This window comes from Danio rerio, chromosome 25 (assembly GCF_049306965.1).
Source record: "Danio rerio strain Tuebingen ecotype United States chromosome 25, GRCz12tu, whole genome shotgun sequence".
Lineage (NCBI taxonomy): Eukaryota > Metazoa > Chordata > Actinopteri > Cypriniformes > Danionidae > Danio > Danio rerio.
In genome coordinates this window covers 1,658,566-1,678,930 of record NC_133200.1, presented here as the reverse complement: position 1 = coordinate 1,678,930, position 20,365 = coordinate 1,658,566, and the positions used below count along the sequence as shown (strand labels likewise).

General features: G+C 36.8%; 1 protein-coding gene across 16 annotated transcripts in view; it reads left to right on the top strand.

Annotated features, from left to right (window-relative positions):
* The window catches only part of calml4b (calmodulin-like 4b), a 129,882-nt gene that overhangs the window by 40,427 nt on the left and 69,090 nt on the right, over positions 1 to 20,365 (top strand). For 3 of the 16 annotated variants that reach the window (XR_012400135.1, XR_012400134.1, XR_012400132.1), the window contains 3 exons: positions 11,659 to 11,711; positions 16,791 to 16,918; positions 18,367 to 19,376. Coding sequence is in view for 12 of the 16 variants with exons in the window: in XM_073942671.1 (XP_073798772.1) it covers positions 11,659 to 11,707 (49 nt within the window). In the remaining 4 variants the exon portion in view is untranslated. Of the gene's footprint in view, positions 1 to 11,658; positions 11,712 to 11,820; positions 11,968 to 16,790; positions 16,919 to 18,222; positions 20,044 to 20,365 lie in introns of those variants that run through there. The other 13 variants (XM_073942674.1, XM_073942670.1, XM_021470574.3 and 10 more) reach the window with 10 other exon arrangements.

Sequence of the window (20,365 nt, the reverse complement as noted above, 5' to 3'; positions counted from 1 at the left end):
TAAATGTCCAGAAGGGCCGGCGCTCTCCTGTTCTCCAACATAATTGCTTGGCAGCGGCGAGTGTCAGAAAGCCCTCGGCGGATATCTGAATCTGCTCGAGTGAATGACACGTCTTTTGTGCATCACAGAGTCAGATGTAAAATCATTACCTCGAGAGCGACGGCAGCGAGATGTCCTCTGTGTGTCCTCGCGGCTCGGGAATTTTACATTTTCTTCTATAAAAGTTTCACTCTGGAGCTGAAGTCCAATTTAAATCCCTCTGGCCTACATTTGAAAGTTTCTCTCTGCATGAATCCTCCTTGTGCGATATTCTGTCAAAATCAAAGCATCTTTAGTTCTATAGCGCTTTTACAGTGCAGTATTTCTAGCGTATTTCTACACATTTTTAAACATAATAGTCTAATAACTCATTTATAATAACTGATTTCTTTTATCTTTGCCATAATATTAGACTAGATATTCTTCAAGACACTAGTGTTCAGCTTAAAGTGGCATTTAAAGGCTTCACTAGGGTAATTAGGGTAAAGTTAGGGTAATTAGGCGAGTCATTGTATAACAGTGGTTTGTTCTGAAGACAATCCAACACTAATATTGCTGAAGGGGGCTAATAATATTGACCTTAACATGGCTTTAAAACAAATAAAAACTGCTTTTATTGTAGCCGAAACAAAACAAATAAGACTTTCTCCAGAAGAAGAAATATTCAAGGAAATACTGTGAAAATTTCCTGAATCTGTTCAACATCATTCTAGAAATAATAATAATAATAAATAAATAAAAATGACAGGAGGGCGAATAATTTTGACTTCAGCTGTAGATGAAGTTCTAGTAAATGGAAACTGCTCCAGTCGTTTTCACTCTTCAGTTTAGTTCAGTGTAATAATGTAAATGTCACTGCCGAAAGACAAAACACTAAGTGAAATTTCACAAACTAATTTCGAGAGGAGCCTGTGATATGATTGAGCCAACACAGCTCATTCTGTAAATGTAGTCTCGTGGACGTTTCTGGAGACCGCGGAATACGTCCCGGGAGGTATGTATTTTTGCAGTTTTTGCATTCGTGAATCCGCGAGAGGCAGCTGTGTGCGCTTTTTCACATCTCAAATGTCTCCCGTGAGTGCCGTTCGCGCCAGCGCAGTTCTCGTGTGAACCCACCAGAGGCTGCTGTCTGACTGACTGTGCGACTGGCCAATCGGCTGACACCACCCTCCTCCTTCCCTAAACCCAACCAATTGTACAGATTGACCCGCCCGCCCACTTACTTCACTTAACCCAACCAACAATTTTCAAAAGCCGTCCAGAAAAAGAAAAGCCCTCACCACATTCTCACCGTGTTATGAACTCTTTTACTTTATTTTTTGAATTCTGTTTTTGTCTTACCTGATTTCTGGAACCGCTTTTCCCCGGACTCGAACCCGGTCACTGTGGTTAACTCCTCCTCTCTGCATCTGAAGTCTGCCGACATATACGATGAGCTAACTGGACAAACTGGTTGCGGCAGGATAGCCCTCCACACGGAGGTAAGCGGTCAGCCAGTGAGCCTGAAAGGGAACAGAGTCATACCGCCCCGTAGTGTTCGCTTAAAAAAATTAAATGCAGCCCTACGTACCTCTCGGGACGTATTTTGCGGTCTCCAGAAACGTCCACGGGACTACGTTTTCAGAATGAGCCTGGGTTGGATTGAGCACGAGTGGCTTCTCATCTCTAATCAGTAAAAATCCAATCAGAGTGAACCAAGCTTACTATAAATGGATTGTTTTCTCCCTACTGCTCAACGTTTTGGAAGAATCCCCCCTTCCACCCCTTCTCCTCCTTTCCTAAGGGGGAGCTCTCGAGTCCTACCTGATCTCGGATCCCTTTATATGCTTATTGACCTTGGGCTCAAGTATCTGAGCTCAGGGTTCTCTCCCGGTACAGCATGCCAAACCTGCTATGAACGCCAAGCATATCTAAGTGGGAACTCTTGAAAGAACAAATGCAAATACAAATGTCAATGTGCAAGACTTGCGGTACAGTGGTCACTGTAGTTACATGAATTGTAGAAATGCAGTAAAATGTTAAAGTGTCATTAAACACCAGAACACATGTTTTGAGCTGTTGACAGTCGTATATGTGTCCCACACTGCTAAAAACACTATTAGGGCACATATATCTCACTACAAAGTGAAAATTGGTTGTTTTTGCATTATTTCGAGCGAATTTGTTCTTCTGGTTTGAAACGAATTTTTGAAGCTGCGTCACGGCCATGAGATCCTTATGTGTATTTCAACGTGTAGACTGGACGTCTGTCGCTAGGAGTACTTCGTGACATCTCTGAGTGTGCTGCATTTAATCATGAGAAACGCTTGACTTAAACCAATCAGCGCGCTCTACTGTGTGTGAAATGCAACTTCATTAATATGCTAGCTTCCAAGACTGTTTGTACAGTGTTCAGATGTCAGAGATACGAAATGTTGTGTTGCCAAAACAAGCAAGAGAATTATAATTGTTTGGCGATACGGGTCATCAGTGTCGCGTTTATAATGTGCTACAGTGAAGGTTTTTGTTATCATTTTCCTGCTATGAGAGCGCAGCTGGACGTGTGGATTACAGTGCACGCGACGCTCGACAACAATACGTGTCTAAGCAACATTGTTTATCCGAGAGCTTTTCTCATCTGGAAATGGTGAAATCCGAATTTGCTGCTCGTCTCCTTTTAATAAAGACGCGGCTCCAGTTGTTGTTGATTGTCCTGTCTCTACAGATTTGGTAAGTGAGCGATCAGTGCTTTTTGCTTGTCTATTCATAGGCAAAGTTGTTGGTAACGTCAAGTAAAGTACCCAGGACGACCTGTACCCCCCTAGTGTTCATTTTGCACACAAAATTCAGCCATATGTACATATTTCTCAGTTCTCAAAAATGTAGCCCTGGGCATATTTTCCCATTGAGTCTGTGTTGGGATTAACATATTAAGAAACTCCATTTTGTGATATTAAAATTTAATAATGAGCTGTTTTGTACTGCTAGAATGAACAAAAACCGAACAACTTTGCTCATGTTATACAATCGAACAGTCAAAAATGGACATGCATTGATATTCAAATCATTCCTCATAAACTTCTACGGTTGACAGTTCATTAAACGACTTTTGTTTTGTTACGTAAACTTCTGAACCTTCATTATGAATAGGAAACAAGTGTTGGTGTGCTCATTATGAGAAAGGAGCGTCTCCTCGAACCCGAGCCTGACCCGCAGAACTGCGGGAGTCTTATCTCCCCCAAGCAGGCGTCTGAATACACACCTCTGCCTGCAAAGAGCCCAAATCTGAGCCAGAGCCAGCATTCAGGTTACAGCAGGATGAATGACAGGCGTGAAATGAGCTTGTGTGGTTTTTTTCAGCTGGTCTGGCTTTTCGTCTGCCTTTAGCACTTAAGACTCTGATGTATTCACCTGAGAACAGTAGATGCTTGGACAATCTGCCGTATAAATGCTCTATACTGTGGCCTCATGGGATTGCCAAGTGTCCATCGTGCACTCAAAGAATTACTTATGCTGCATCGTATCTCCGTATGGACGACTTTTCTGGTGTGACCAGTTCACTCAGTAGCTCGCATTGTACAGCGTCAATTTTACCCAATAAAAATGCAGCAATAATATCCACCGATTTTTACATCGTCAATCAATATGCCGCAGCCCTTATAGTGCAGATGAAATATTGAAGTATTTGAGATTGTCAAAAATGTACACAGCGCCCTCTAGTAGATTTGTGAAAACAAAAACTGCAAGAAGACGTAGTCCAGGGTACATATTTGTCGGTTCTCACAAATGTAGCCCTGGGCACATGTTTTCAATTAACCTGGGTTAGAAGTTCCAGTTATAAACACGCTGGTTTGCGCAGTCGTGACAAGCAAGAAAAAAAATTGGTGATGATTAATTAATTTGTTCCCTTGTTTGAGGTAAAAAGCACATACGATTTCCTCATTTGTTAATTCCCTCGATTTACTAAATCGATTCCTTAACTTGTTTTCTCAGTTTAAACTTTGCTTAACAAAAGGGTGTGTGTGGGTCAGTCCATATCAAGCTGATACATTATGCACAACAACAAGACAGCCAGTTTATCACACGGACACACACAAGAAGGACGTTAATAATCAGCTACTGAGAAACCCGGAAATGTAAAACATGTATATTTCAAAATACAGTACAAACCATTACAATTAATTTCTAATTATTATGGTAAGCTACCATCTTTCATTTATTTATAGGGTAAGGCCATTTTTTTATAGTGACTTTTATTTTGGGGTGACACTAGTAGCCTCACAGCAAGGAAGTCGCTGATTTGAGCCATGCGTGGGTCAGTTGGCACTCCTGTGTGGAGTTTGGACGTTCTCCCTGTGTTGCCGTGGGTTTCTTCTGGTTTCCCCCACAGTCCAAACACATGCGCTATAGGGGAATTGATCAACTAAAGTGGCCGTAGTGTAGGAGTGTGTGTGTGAATGAGTGTGTATGGATGTTTCCGTGGATTGCAGCTGGAAGGGCATCCGGTGTGTAAAACATATGCATGAATAGTTGGAGGTTCATTCCACTGTGACGGCCACTGATGAATAAAGGGACTAAGCTGAAAGAGAATGAATGAATGAATGACATTTATTTTGGCATAACCTTTTTGTGTGTGTGCTATATATAAACAGTGAAAAACAATTGCAGTGAAAGTTAACTCAAATGGCGAAGCAGTGGTGCAGTAGATAGTGCTGTCGCCACACAGCAAAAAGGTCGCTGGTTCAAGCCTCGGCTCAGTTGGTGTTTCTGTGTGGAGTTTACATTTTCTCCCTGCGTTCCCGTGGGTTTCCTTCGGGTGCTCCGGTTTCCCCCACAGTCCAAACACATGCGGTACAGGTGAATTGAGTAGGCTAAATTGTCCGTAGTGTATGAGTGTGTGTATGAATGTGTGTGTGGATATTTCCCAGAGATGGGTTGCAGCAGAAAGGACATCCACTGCGCAAAAACTTGCTGGATAAGTTGGCGGTTCATTCCGCTGTGGCAACTCAGATTAAGAAAGGGACTAAGCCGACAAGAAAATTAATGAATGAATGAGTTAACTAATCGTTTAGGTCAAATATGGTGAGATTTTTAAAATTAAATTCAACTGTTGGGTTTGTTAATATTTGAGCCAGTGTTGGGTTAACATACATTCATTCAATCATTCATTCATTTTATTTTCGGCTTAGTCTCATTATTAATTAGGGGTCGCCACAGCGGAATGAACCGCTAACTTATCCAGCATATGTTTTATGCAGCAGATGCCAATCCAGCGACAATCCAACACTGGTAAACACCCATACACACACACACACACACACACACACACACACACACACACACACACACTACAACCAATTTAGCTTATTCAATTCCCCTATAGCGCATGTGTTTGGACTGTGGGGTAAACCGGAGCGGCCGGAGGAAACCCACGCCAACACAGGGAGAACATGCAAACTCCACACAGAAATGCCAACTGACCCAGCCGGGGCTCGAACTAGCGACCTTTTTGCTGTGAGGCAATCGTGCTACCCACTGCGCCACCGTGACACTCTTGGGTTAACATAACCCAGCATTTTTTTTTTTTAATAATAATACAGTTTTTTGGTCAATAACTCTTATAAATCATTTGCATAAAAGAGCAGGAGCAATATATTTTGGTCTTCAACATGGCATATTGTAAATTATGCAAAAAACAGCATTTAATCAAGCATAAATTAAGTAAATATATTCAACATTTCTAAACATTGTGTCCTAACAAAAAAAAAAAAAAGCTTTTTTTTAAGTCATAAAAAAAATGTTATGCAAATAAAGCACTTAATTAGCCGTAAATTATGCAATATGTTTAATGAATATTCATGAATCTCCAAAACATAGTACAAAACTATCCTCTCAGCCAATCCAAAACTTTTATTGAAACTACACTGTAAGAAATGCTGGGTTGTTTTAATCCAACGTTGGGTCAAACATGGACAAACCGAAATGTTGGGTTAAAAAGTGTCATTTAAATTTAATTTTAAAAATCAACCCAACATTGAGGTTGCCCATATTTGACCCAACATTGAATTAAACAACCAAACTTTTGTTTAGAATGCATAAGCTGCAAAATTGACACAAAATATACATTATTATTGAAATGCAACTCATGTCAACACATATTTTATTTTAATAAGTGTTTAAATAACCCAGTTGTCACAATCAATGATTCAGCCTACATGCAGACCGCTGGAGAACTACACATCTGCCTCCACATGAACTACAACTACCATAATGCCTTGCGCCAATCAACACCTGCTACAGCTGACAATAATCCGGACACTCACTCACACACACAGCTGAAACTCATTCTCACTTATTACCCGGACTATAAACACAGCGCGTGTACACACACACACACACACACACACACACACACACACACACACACACACACACACACACACACACACACACACACACACACACACACACACACACACACACACACACACACACACACACACACACACACACACACACACACACACACACACACACACACACACACACACACACACACACACACACACACACACACACACACACACACACACACACACACACACACACACACACACACACACACACACACACACACACACACACACACACACACACACACACACACACACACACACACACACACACACACACACACACACACACACACACACACACACACACACACACACACACACACACACACACACACACACACACACACACACACACACACACACTCACACACTCTTCTTTGTTGAGTGTTGTTTTTCTGTAGCATAATGAAGTAGTCGTCTTGTCTTGTCTTGTCTTGTCTTGTCTTGTCTTGTCTTGTCTTGTCTTGCCTTGTCGTGTTTTGACCTCTGCTTCTGTTACGTTGCATTCCTGCCTGTCCCGACCATTCGCCTGCTCCGTGACTAGGCTTTTGGATGACCTGCATGCTCCTGTCTGTCCCTGTTTTGACCTTTTGCTTGCCTGACTGTTCTGTTTAATAAAGCTGCACATGGATCCTCAACTCCGTTGTCCAGCGTGCCTCATTTACACCAGTATTTCGAGGTAATACGCTTATGATTTAAATGCATGATTTCATCAATGTTTACCTTTAAAGCAAGCAGTTGCTTAGAAAAAGCTGTTAAATATCAATTTATAAAGGTGTTTTATAAACAAAACTGTTAATCAGTACTTTGTAAAGAAAAGCATTGCATCTTCTTAAGTGTTAAAAGCAGAGTTGAAATGAACTCAATTGAAAGCACACATAATATTCAAGAGCTATTCATGACTTTGTTTCTGTTTTAATCGAATCACTTTAATCAGTGACACATTGTTTTGATATAATCTGAACGCAATACACTGATTTTGTTGGATTTACCAAATTGGTTATATGGGCTAAATTTATACAAACAAATTAAGTTGAACATCACCACGTTTAATTTGTTTAAATTCAACCTCTATAATATGTTTGCAACCAATTTAGTAAATTAAATGACTCATTTTTTAGAGTACAAAACAATTTATGCAGAAGTAAAATAATTGAATTCAACATTTAAAACCATTGTGCTTCAACAAATTCAAAGCTTTATTTTAAAAGACTTAATTAGATGTAAATTATGCAAAATGCTGAATAAATATTCATGAATCTTCTAAACATTGTTTAAAAATGCCTTCTTAGCAAATCCAAAACTTCTGTTGAAATTACACTCTACTCTGTTAAAATAGTTGGGTTAAAAATACCCCAACATATACCCAAACTATAGGTTACTATAGCACCTTCCAAACTATGGGTTATTTTTTTTATTAAATGTAATTTTTTTTTTATTCTGGCATTATCTACTATTACTGGTACTACTAAAACTGTTAATCAGTACTTTATAATCTGTAAAGAAAAGCATTGCATCACAGAAAAAAAGGGATTTGCAAAGTGGCTAGATATCAAGACAGTATAAAATAAATTATTATATTAATATAATATAATGTATTATATTATAAATGTTTATATTTAAAGCAACAAGCAAATAAATATATCTTAGAAGCATTTTGGAGAACAGGGACAAAATACATTTATATTTGTTAAACTATTGAAATGTTAAAAATATTTGCTGTCACGTAGTGCAGCTTCAAACCACACTGAACTGAGCTGAGCTGAACTAAACTTAAACACTAATAACTGACCTACCCTGATCCAGTTACTATGACCATTTATGTGAAGCTGCTTTGACACAATCAACATTGAAAAAAAAGCACTGTACACATAAAGCTGAATTGAATTGAATATGGGTGATTTTCCATGGCGGCAACTTGCTGGGGGGTGGCATGAAGAGATGATGCAAAAAAAGAGAAAGAAACATGCCCCAGTAAAAGCTTTGAGATATAATTTACTTGATGCAAGTGTATTCGTTTAGAGAGGGAATTTCAGAATAAAGACAGTGGGGGTCATTCTCATTTACTTTGCTACTCTATGTCAGGGGTATCCAAACTCGATCCTGGAGAGCCAATGTCCTGGAGAGTTTAGCTCCAACCCTAATCAAACACACCTGAACCAGGCAATCAAGCTCTTGCTAGATATACTAGAACAGGAATGTCCAAACTCGGTCCTGGAGGGCCGATGTCCAGCAGCTTTTAGCTCCAACTTACATGTGCGCAGAAAACCGTGTGTATTTAAACTAGAACAGCTGTAGCTCATAAAGACTGATAAGTTGGACTGTATATACAGCTCACATTCTCTTACACTTGGCTGAGACTTCTTCACCTGTAACATTACCAAGCGATGTTCCTGTTTAGCCGTGCCTTTTGATCCTTGTCTTGTTTAGCTGTTTATGCTCTTCACCCCATGATATCATTTGCTCCTGTTTTGCCCATTGCCTGCCTGACCAAGTTGTAAATAAACTGCATTTGGACCCTCAACTCTGTTGTCACCCTGACTCCGTCGCTACACATTCAGTATATGCTCAAATATATTAGCTTTAATTTTATATGGCCCTATTTCAGATTTCTGTATGGCCAATTAAATCCTAAAATTGTGTATTCCTGCCCCTTCTGTTGTTTGATAGAGGTTTTGACGTGGTTACGATCAAACAAATGTGATTTGCATTGCTAAACCGTGAACAAGTGAATGTCAGAACTGATCTGAGATTACTGCCACACTGACCTTTCATCACAAAAACTAGATACATGGAGCGCAATCAGAGGTGTGTGTGTGTTTGTGTGTGTTCGAGCACTGAAAAACTGTGTTAAAGTGAGCGTTAAAAGCAGAGTTGAAATGAACTAGATTAAAAGCACACATAATATTCAAGAGCTATTCATGATTTTTATTTCTGGTTTTGATCAAATCACTTCTAATTTAATCAGTGTCGCATTGTTTTGATAAAATCTAAAGGCAATACACTGATTCGTTGGATTTACCAAATTGGTTATATGGGCTAAATTTATACAAACAAATTAAGTTGAACATCCCTACGTTTAATTTGTTTAAATTCAACCTCTATAAATTGTTTGCAACCAATTTAGTAAATTAAATGACTCATTTTTTAGAGTACAAAACAATTTATGCAGAAATACAATAATTATATTCAACATTTCAAAACATTGTGCTTTAACAAATTCAAAGCTTTATTTTAAAAGACAGTTTAAAAATGTTATGCAAATAAAGCACTTAATTAGGTGTAGATTATGCAAAATGCTTGATAAATATTCATGAATCTTCTAAACATTGTTTAAAAGTATCTTCTTAGCAAATCCAAAACTTTTGTTGAAATTACACTCTACTCTGTTAAAATAGATGGGTTAAAAATACCCCAACATATACCCAAACTATAGGTTACTATAGCACCTTCCAAACTATGGCTTATTTTTTTATTAAATGTAATTTTTCATTCTGGTATTACTACTGCTATTATTACAGGTACTACTATTATTACTGTAAATTAATAACATAAAGTATTCATAAATATTGAAAACGCTTTTTTCCATTACATTTTAGTTCCAGACAGTTTTGGTAAAATAAATCGATCACAAACAATGAAGAAACAAAACAAAACACAGACAGCTATAAACTGTGCAAGCAGAACAACCCTGTGTTGATGGAGCAGAATATGGAGCTCTGTGTGCTGTAGAGACTGTCCAGCAGCTGCAGCCGGCTTCACTCAGTCTAATACATTTTAACCACATCCAAACGCTTCGAAAAGGTGATCTTGGATGGTGAAACGGATATAAAAACACGAAACGGCAGGGTAATTTGACAAATATTGCGTTATGGCTTAAATAAACTTTATAACGCAAAAAAATCACACACACATATTAACACAGCTGTTCTGTGTAAGTTAAATCAGTTAACTGTTGAAATTTATATATTTAACTCAATTTGAGTTACTAAATAAATAATCAAATAAAGGTTAAAAAATAATCCAACAATGCACCAAATATCTAACCCAACTAGTTGAGTTATTAATAAATAACCTAATAAGGTTAAAAATAACCCAACAATGCACCAAATATGTTAACCACTGGGTTAAATAAATGACTCAACAATTTTTAGAGTTTAGGAAGTGCTGGGTTGTTTTAACCCAATGTTGAGTCAAAAATGGACAAACCAAAATGTTGATCCCAACTTTGTGTTTGCCCTTATTTGACCCAACATTTGGTTAAAACAACCCAGCAAAATATTTTAGAATGTGTAAGTTGCAAAACTGACACAAAATAAATATTATTATTATTATTATTATTATTATTATTAGTAGTAGTAGTAGTAGTAGTAGTAGTAGTAGTAGTAGTAGTAGTAGTAGTAGTAGTAGTAGTAGTAGTAGTAGTAGTAGTAGTAGTATTACTAGTAGTAGTATTACAGTGGCGCAGTGGGTAGCACGATTGCCTCACAGCAAGAAGGTTGCTGGTTCGAGCCTTGGCTGGGTCAGTTAGCATTTCTGTGTGGAGTTTGCATGTTCTCCCTGTGTTGGCGCTGGTTTTTTCCAGGTGCTCGGTTTCCTCCACAGTCCAAACACATGAACTAAACTGGCTGTAGTGTATGGGTGTGAATGCAAGAGTGTATGGGTGTTTCCCAGTGTTGGGTTGCGGATGAAAAGGCATCTGCTGCGTAAAACATGGGCTGGATAAGTTGGCGGTTCATTCCGCTGTGGCGACTCCTGATTAATAAAGAGAATAAGCTGAAAATAAAATGAATAAATGAATAACTACAACCTGATTTTAATGTAATTCAGGGTTAAAAAGCCCAGTATTGTGAGTGATTATGATTTACATATGCATCAGTTATTTGATGTTTACCTTTTAAAGCAACCGGGTGTTGAAATAACTGTAAAATATCAACTCATAGGGGTCAAATACTGTATACACAAAACTGTTAATTGGTTCATCATAATCTGACATGAAAAGCATTGCAACAGCTGATCTTAGAATCAATCCTTTGTGCAAAACATTTATGCAGTAATGAAGCTTCTGAACAGACTGTGTTTTCTGTATTTGTGCTGTATTTATTAAAGCATGGGTCAAAGGTTAATTTATATGATGGTAAATGTGCATTAAAAATGTAGAGGGTGCATTTATTAATCATCAAATGCTCGGTAATAAACCCTGCAGGTGTCTTTCTGCTTTCAGGCGCAGAGATGAACCTTTAATTCCCCGGCAAGACAGCAGCGCGGTCTGAGTGGGTGAGTTGTTTACTTTTTAATAAGGCTGTCGTTTTTACCAAGAAGGTGTAAAGTTGTTGAAAGAATTCACCGTGTGGGCGGCATGTATGTTAATGCATGACTCTTTTAGGAGGGTTTTCCTTCATCCCCGAGCCAGAATCACAGCACAGTTTAGCAGCCTTTCCTGGACCACTTTACTACTAGTCTGTTTTCTAGTTTATGGAATTTTAAAGTGTGCTAATATTGAGTTTGAGTAAATGCATCTGAGACCAGAAAACATTGTCATTTTCTCAGAATATAAATTACAATCATGATTTATTTACATCAATTCAAGATATAAAGGGATAGTTCACCCAAAAATTTAAATTGACTCACTATTCACTCTTTCCCAAGTGAATCCAAAACCTTTATTAGTTTCTTTCTTCTGTTGAATGCAAGATCAGATATTTTGACGGAAGCTGAAATTCTGTAACCATTCACTTCCATGGAAAAACAAGCACTATGGAAGTCAGTGGTTACAGGTTTTCAGTATTTTTCTTGCATCTTCTTTTGTGTTTAACAAAAGAAAGAAACTTATAAATGTTTGAAACAAGGGTGAGTAAATGATGACAGAACTGACATTTTTTGGGTAAACTGTCCATTACAGGTCTGTAAGCCCCTCCCACTTCCATAATCCAACTATGCTCTGATTGGTCAGCTGGCCAAGTTTGTTTTGATAGGTCTTTCTGTGTCAGAAATGAAACGCCCATTTCAGAGTGTTAGTGTTTCATGGGCAGGCGGGGATTATGCAAATGTTACGTTGATTGAATTGATGTAAATTGGTGGCAGACAAATGATTACTACGTTTTATTACGGTTATTAATTCTTTTATTTAAGAGACAGTGTCTTTATTATGTACATTTTTTGATTAACAACTTTTACATTGACAAATAGCAACATTAAAGACATTATATAAGATATTTTCAAAAACCCATATGACGTGCTGTTTAAAATATTATATTTAAACAAATCAACTGAGTGAATAATTGAACAACTCACTCAAAGGGAGACACTTATTCTGTTTGTAAATTAATTAGTGGTTTAATCAAATCAACTGAATTAATCAATGACTGATACGGTCTTAATAAAATCTGAACAAAACAGCCTCATAAAGATTATAATGCTGCGCCACCTACTGGTGTAACTGTGTAACTTGTCAATGGTGCACAGATAAAGACAACTGAGTTCCTAAACGGACCAGCGCTTTTGACTTAATGATGAATAAATTAACAAATAAATAATATTATAAGACCTACTGGTGTAACAGTATAACATGTTCCATAATGCACGCATAAAAACTATTTCTTTATTATGTACTTTTTATTATCAAGTTTTACATTGAAGGACTGCTGCATTACAAAGATTATATTAAATATTTTAAAAATACCCATAAACATGCTGTTTAAAATATATTAATTTGTTCTGTTCCTGAATGAATCTGCGTATTTGAACAAATCAATTGAGTGAATAATTCAACGACTCACTCAAAGGGAGACACTTATTCTGTTTCTGAATGAATTAGTTGTTTCAATTGAATCAACTGAATGAATCAATGAATCGTTCCATCTTAATGAAATCTAACCCAGTTCAAAACAGCCTTATAAAGACTGTCATGCTGCACCACCTACTGGTATAACTGTATAACGTCCAATAATACACATAAAAACAATTTAGTTCCTAAATAAGCCTTTTTTTTTTGTTAATTAGAAGATTTGCATCACCTACATGACTATTTTAATGATGCAAAAAAGTTAACAATTATATATAGTTTGATCTAATCGCTTTGCTATAAATAAAAATAGTTGCTTTTTTCTAAATTCGATCATAGTATGAACTCAAATAGCATCAAATTCAACTGAACAATGTTGCACGGTCCAAAATAACATGTTCCTTCAATCTTTCATTACAAAAACATGTTATAATAAGGCTAAGGATATTTATTAATTGTTGTACTAATCCATTATTAAAATCCAAAGTTAACATTAGTTAATGCACTGTGAGCTAACAAGAACATTTTTATTTTAATTAGCTAACATTAACAAACCAATCGAACACTGTAATGAATGCATTCTACATTATTGGATCATGTTAGCAAACTGATGAAACCCTATTATAAAGCGAGACCCCCAAAAAACTCATTATGAATTGCAAATATTATTTTTAATTAGTGCTAAATTATAATATTAATCACTTAACATCTGTTTTATTCGCATAATGATTGATTTCACATGTCAGTAATGGAGAAATATTCTCTTTCATGCGTTATAAGAGGAAGAATGGCCATGCTGCTGTGTCTGAATCAGCTTTATCATTGTATAAAGTATTATAGAAATAAAGAGCTGAGCTGTAGGCGGATGGTTAAATATGTATATCACAGCTCAGTGCAGACTCACAGATGTGTGTTTCTGAAGAGTCTAAAGAGATCAGCGCTCATTCCCTTTGTTCCGATCGCCCTCTTTTACATGCACACAATCCTCATTTATTAATTCCTCCGTGCTGTCCGTCAGCGCTCGCCAGGCCTTGATGAATATCTAACGATATTTCCTGCACTTTCTTACGGAGATGTGCACATCAAGTTTGCTCTCCTTCTCTTGCCCTGAACGCCAGCGGAAATTAAAACCTGATTTTTGAAGACGAAATGCTTTTATATTCGTACAGTCTAGGATGATTCGAGTGAATCGAAAGTATCAATCAAAACAGAAGCGAGGCTGTGATTTCCGCATCTCCAGATTAGCAAAGCTACAAATCAAAGTAAATCTAAACCGCTCTCTGTCTCTCTCTGTCAGACAGCAGGCGTCAGTCAATGCTTCTTCCCTCATCACTGACTCTCGTTTTAGCTCGCAGATTTCCCATGGAAAATGAATTAATGCAATAATATGGTAACAATCTGCGCTAATAGTCCTCGCTGTGTCTCCTGTTTACATGTGCTTAGTGTAGACAAACGCCTTTTTAATCTAATTGAGCTGCTTCATTAGATCAGAAATCTCCGTGATGACCTTACAGGCGATGTCACATTAACCAGCCGATGCCTTGGTGTAGTTTAAGTGTGTGATGCTGGAGGTTTAGTTTCAACCTCAGGAAAATATAGATAGCATCATGCATACTAAAGGTGTCGTATTGATTTAATAGGTTTAATTGTTATCTGATATCGACATTGTAGGCATATGTGGCTTGGGTAAGTTCAAAAATTCTCCAGAAATGGTTTTATATGCTCATTTATAACCACTGACAGCACCCCTAGACTGAAAAGGTCACTTTTGACCATATTTGGAATGGTCATGAATATTAATGAGCTCTGCTCTGACACACAGCAGTGATGTACTCTGAAATACTCATGTGCAATATAATCATACTTCATTTGTCAGACATTTGAACTAATTACGAAGAGAAGGAGAGGTTTATTTTAGCTAGAAGGAAATGAGAGATATCTGTTCACTATTTTGCTCCGGAATTGTTTTGTGGTTGAAATATAAGTTGAATTATAATTATATTTGACAAAATGGATAGAAAGATGTAATTAGAGTTGTGTTTTGAAGCTTTGACACATGAAAACATAAACAGACGAGTTTAATTATGTGTATTGCTGTTCTTTCACTCCAGATAAACCCCAGTAAGAGCTAAGTGATATGACATGGTGCATAAACGGGCATTAAACGTGTAAATGCAGCAGTGTTACATGTGTTTGTTGCCTCATTACAAACATATATAGCAAGTTTCACTATATACATGATAAACTAACAGGAGATGCATTTAAACTGGTGCAAGTGACAACTTTGTGTACAACAATCAGCATTCAGCAGTGATTCTAGCTCCACTCTTGTTGTGATATTAGTGCCTTTACAAATGGGTTCCAAAACACAGTACATTCAAAGTTTGGTACTTCTTCACTACTATATTGTATCGAACATTTCCTGCTTGTTATCAAACTATTTCATAACTGTAACAAGAGGCATTTCAATCATAACTTCATGCTAAAGGAGCTATAATAACATTATTTAGCTATATGTGGCTCTTTTTGGACTCTCGGAAGCTGTAGAAATTTCAAAGAGGAAATACATTGGGACCATTGTTTTTGTATTACATCCGTTAAAATGGTCTATACCACTGTATCGACATTATTGAATGCTATGGCTGTGTCCGAATCTTCCACACTATATAGCACTTCCATACTAAATAGTCCATTAAGAACAGTTTACGAGCCGAGTGGAATATCCGAATTCATAGTATTATGCGAAAAGTACCTGGATGACCTACTTATGTATACCTTATGTATATTCATAAAAATTGTGTGGTGTGTAATATCTCATGGTAATATCTTTAGGATAAGATAAAGAATACATTGAAGTTCAAATGAGGTGTTGCGAAAATCAACTAAATGTATATCATATGACCATTTTGGTTATAATTTAATTTTTTTCTGTCAGTCACAATTATATTTAGTGTTTTCTGTCTATACACATTCATTTTTAGCACAATGATCTTCAATCATTTTTAGGAATGTTTGCAGATTTTCATTTGGTACTAATATTGGATAAAATTAAGAAATAGCCTGTAATATAGGACTAACTACTGATAAGATCAACTCTGGCTCATTCTGAAAACGTAGTCCCGTGGACGTTTGTGGAGACCGTGAAATGCGTCCCAGAAGGTAAATATTTTTGCAGTTTTTGTTTTTGCGAATCCACGAAAGGCAGCTGTGTGTGCTTTTTTTAAATCTCGAATGTCTCTCTGTAAACACCGTTCTCGCGTAAAGCCACTAGAGGACGCTGTCAGCCTACTGTCCATCTGAATGACTGACTGACTGAATGATTGACTGGGCGATTGGCCAACCGACTGACCCACCCTCCTACTTCCCTAAATCCAACCAATTTCACAGATTGATCCGCCCGCTCTCTTACTTCCCTAAACCCAACCCACGATTTACAAAAGTCATCAAGTAAAAGAAAAGCCCTCGTCTGTTTTTAAACATGTTTTCGGATTTTATCACATTCTCACCCTGTTTATTCACTCGTTCATTTTATTTTTTGGATTCTGTTTTTTGTCTTACCTGATTTCTGGAAGCACCCTTCCCTGGACTCGACCCGGTCGCCATCGTCATGGTCAACTCCTCTCTGCGTCTCAAGTCCACCAACGTACACGATGAGCTAACTCGACAAACTGGTTGCAGCAAGAAAGCCCTCCACAGGGAGGTAAGCAGTCAGCCGGTAAGCCACGAAAGGAACAGTGTACATCACACTGCCCGCTTATTTTTTTTAAACACTGTTCACTTTTAAAAAAATTAAATGCAGCCATACGTACCTCCGGCTACATAATTCACGGTCTCCAGAAATGTCCGCAGGACTACGTTTCAGAATGAGCCTGTGTTGGATCAGATACATACACTGTAAAAAGCCATTAGTTGAAAAAGTAAGTAAACTAACTGCCTTTAAATTATTAAGTAAATGAACTGCGTGTATAATTATAAAAATTAAGTTTCGAACTTAACATCTTTAAGTTAAAACAGAAATACGTTTTTTTTTTTAAGTAAACTCGACTTGTCATTTTTAAAGCAAAGGGTTTACTCGTTTTTTTTAGCAATCGCTTTTTACTATGTGCATTTTTCTAAAACTAAGTTACATGAACTTAATAGTTCTAAGTTGCAACAGAAATACTTGACATTTTTAAGTAAAATCAACTTGTCTCTTTTAAAGCAGCGGGTTTACTCAAGTGACATTTATGAGACTTGTTTTATTACTTACACATATAACTTGTTCTGGATCACCGTTGCATTTAGTGTTGCCGAATGTGGCTGACTGATTACAGCCCAAACATTATCCAAAAAACAAACACCCAGACATCTGAAGGCTGTCTAAAGTTCGAAAGTAGTCATAGTAATTAAAAAAACAGTATGCGAAAGTACCCGGATGACCTACGACTTCAGTGCACATCTAATAGACGTTACGCTATCCCATGACGCAACCAGCCTGATCTCACAAAAAACGTAAGTATTTTACGTTTTGCCAGTTTAGTGGCTAATTCGTACGAATTAGTACGAGTTCAGTCGTACGAAATGGTACGATTTTAAAACCCCACCCCTAACCCCAACCGTCATTGGGGGATGAGCAAATCGTACTAAATTGTACGAATTAGATCGTACGAATTCATACGAATTACCCACTAAATGAAAAAGTTATGAATTGCCGTGAGATTGTGTTGGATGCAACATAAGATAATTCATGACGTTTAGTGAAGCGACGTAACTGACTCAGGGTTTGATCATAACAAATGTTGGATGTAGTACATCTCATTTCCATTCATACTACTTAAATTCATTCTATATTGAGTGTACTTCTCTAATGAACGTCTAGTAAATTTAGTACTCGAGTATTAGGCGATTTTGGACGCAACCTATGAATTTGAGCATACTACTCGGTTCACATACTGTTTTTACCATTCTATATAGCAGGAAAGTGTACGATTTCGGCCACAGCCATAGTGTTTTCCTTGAATTCAGTTCACAGCGTCTCTCAAGCATTCATCATGTTCACGTGTGGTGGTTGTGGAGGATGCTGAGGGTGCGTGACCATTGCCAAACAGATTTCATCATCCTGCATCACGTTGGACCGCAGCTGGTAAACACTCTCTGTGTCTCCAACAGAAACCCATAATTCCTCCAGCTAATCTCCCGTCTGGATGCGACCGTGTTTCTGATGCGCAGAGGAAAAGGCACTTGAGTTCCCGCAGGGAGGAACACAGATCCCCTGGTGTTTCTCCATTTTAAGGGAGGGAAACGACACCTTATAAGCTACATTTGGCTTAGTTGCTGCGAATAAACACTCGGTTTAGTAAAACAATATATCCATCATGCTTAAGCGACTTTAAAAAAATATCCAACTTATTTTGCAAGCCCTAAACAAGCAATTTTCTCGTCAAAATGTGCAAGAATTAGATTTATTAGCTGAGATCATTTAATAAAATTTTAGTTTACATTATCAAGAAGCACAATAAGAGGTTTTATACACCTAAAAATAACAAGTCTTCAACAATAAATTAACATCTAAGGCATCACTCGTGATTGTGTTATTAATAAAGAGATTATTGATTTCTGTATGACTTTGTATGTCAAAAAAATACTTGCTTCTTCCTGCACCTGTATAGCTTTTCATTTTATACCCAGTAGCTCAGTGGTCTTATATATTCTGGCCACAACCGGGCTACTAGCAAAAACAAGCTATAGGAGGGCCTGAGGACCAGCAGATCATCATTTTCTCCTCTTGCAGTCTACACCAATAGACTTCCAGAAAGGTGAATTATTCTCTTTCTTGTTTTATAGTGTCGTGTCTTTAAAGAGTGCAGCTGAACTGAATGCAGCATGCTTATGTTCACCAGAGCTCTGAGCATTGAGGGAATACCCTGTGGACCGAATACTGAATTAGTTTAGAGAATTCAGAATAGAAGTTAGACACTTATACTTTGGCACTTATGTTTTTTACAATAGTAAATACTTCACAATAAATATTTAGTGTACTGCATTAAATAAAGATGCATACTTTCCTCAGTGTAAACTACATGGCACATATATTGCTGCATTTACACTAAAAAAAGAAAACGTAAAAAAAAAAAAAAACTGTATTTTTCTGGCAGCAGGGACGCCAGAAACGTACCGTGAAATAACAGAAAAAAACTTTCAGAAATATAAATATAGATAATCTGTTAAAAAAATACTGTAATTTCTTGTTCCATAATTACACGTTATTACTTTCATTTTTCAGATTTTAACTGTAATCGTACAGGTTATTACTGCTGTTTTACTAATTATTACTGCAATTAAACGGATTATTACTGTCATTTATTTAATTATACAGAATTGATGTGATTACAAGGATAATTGCTGTATTTATACAGGTTATTACTGTCATTATACAGGTTATTACTGTAATTATGATAATTAATTAATGTGATTATAAGGATAATTACTGTAATTTTACAGGTTATTGCAGTAATTATCCTTAAAATCTCATTAATTAATTTGTATAATTACTGTAATTATACAGGTTATTGCTGAATTTTGATAATTAATTAATGTGATTATAAGGATAATTACTGTAATTTTACAGGTTATTGCTGTAATTATACAAATTAATTAATGGGATTTTAAGCATAATTACTTTAATTTTACAGGTTATTGCAGTAATTATCCTTAAAATCCCATTAATTAATTTGTATAATGAGAAGTTGTATAATGAGAAGTTGTGAGAATTGTAATCAGTTGTATCTCGTTTGCTGTTTTTTCCAAAAATTTTGATCCAAAATAAAACTGTTAAATTACGATCATGAGCATGTTTTGGCATTTTATTAAAGGTGTTTAATCGTAATGATTTAGGGAAAATTCTTTTAAATAACATTGTTTTCTCTTGAACTTTTAGTGCAGTCACTTTATTGATGGTGTTCGATCATAATAATCAGTCCGTATAATAAAAGTGTAAAACTCTTAGTGTGTAACTTTATTGAACAGATTTGATCGTAATAATCTAGGAAAAGTCTGTAAAATAACAGTGTTTTCCTGTAAACATTTTAATGAAAATATCTGTAGATTTATTATTTTTTGCACTTTATTTCAACAAAGACATTTTTCCATAATTGTATGGTTTTTGTTT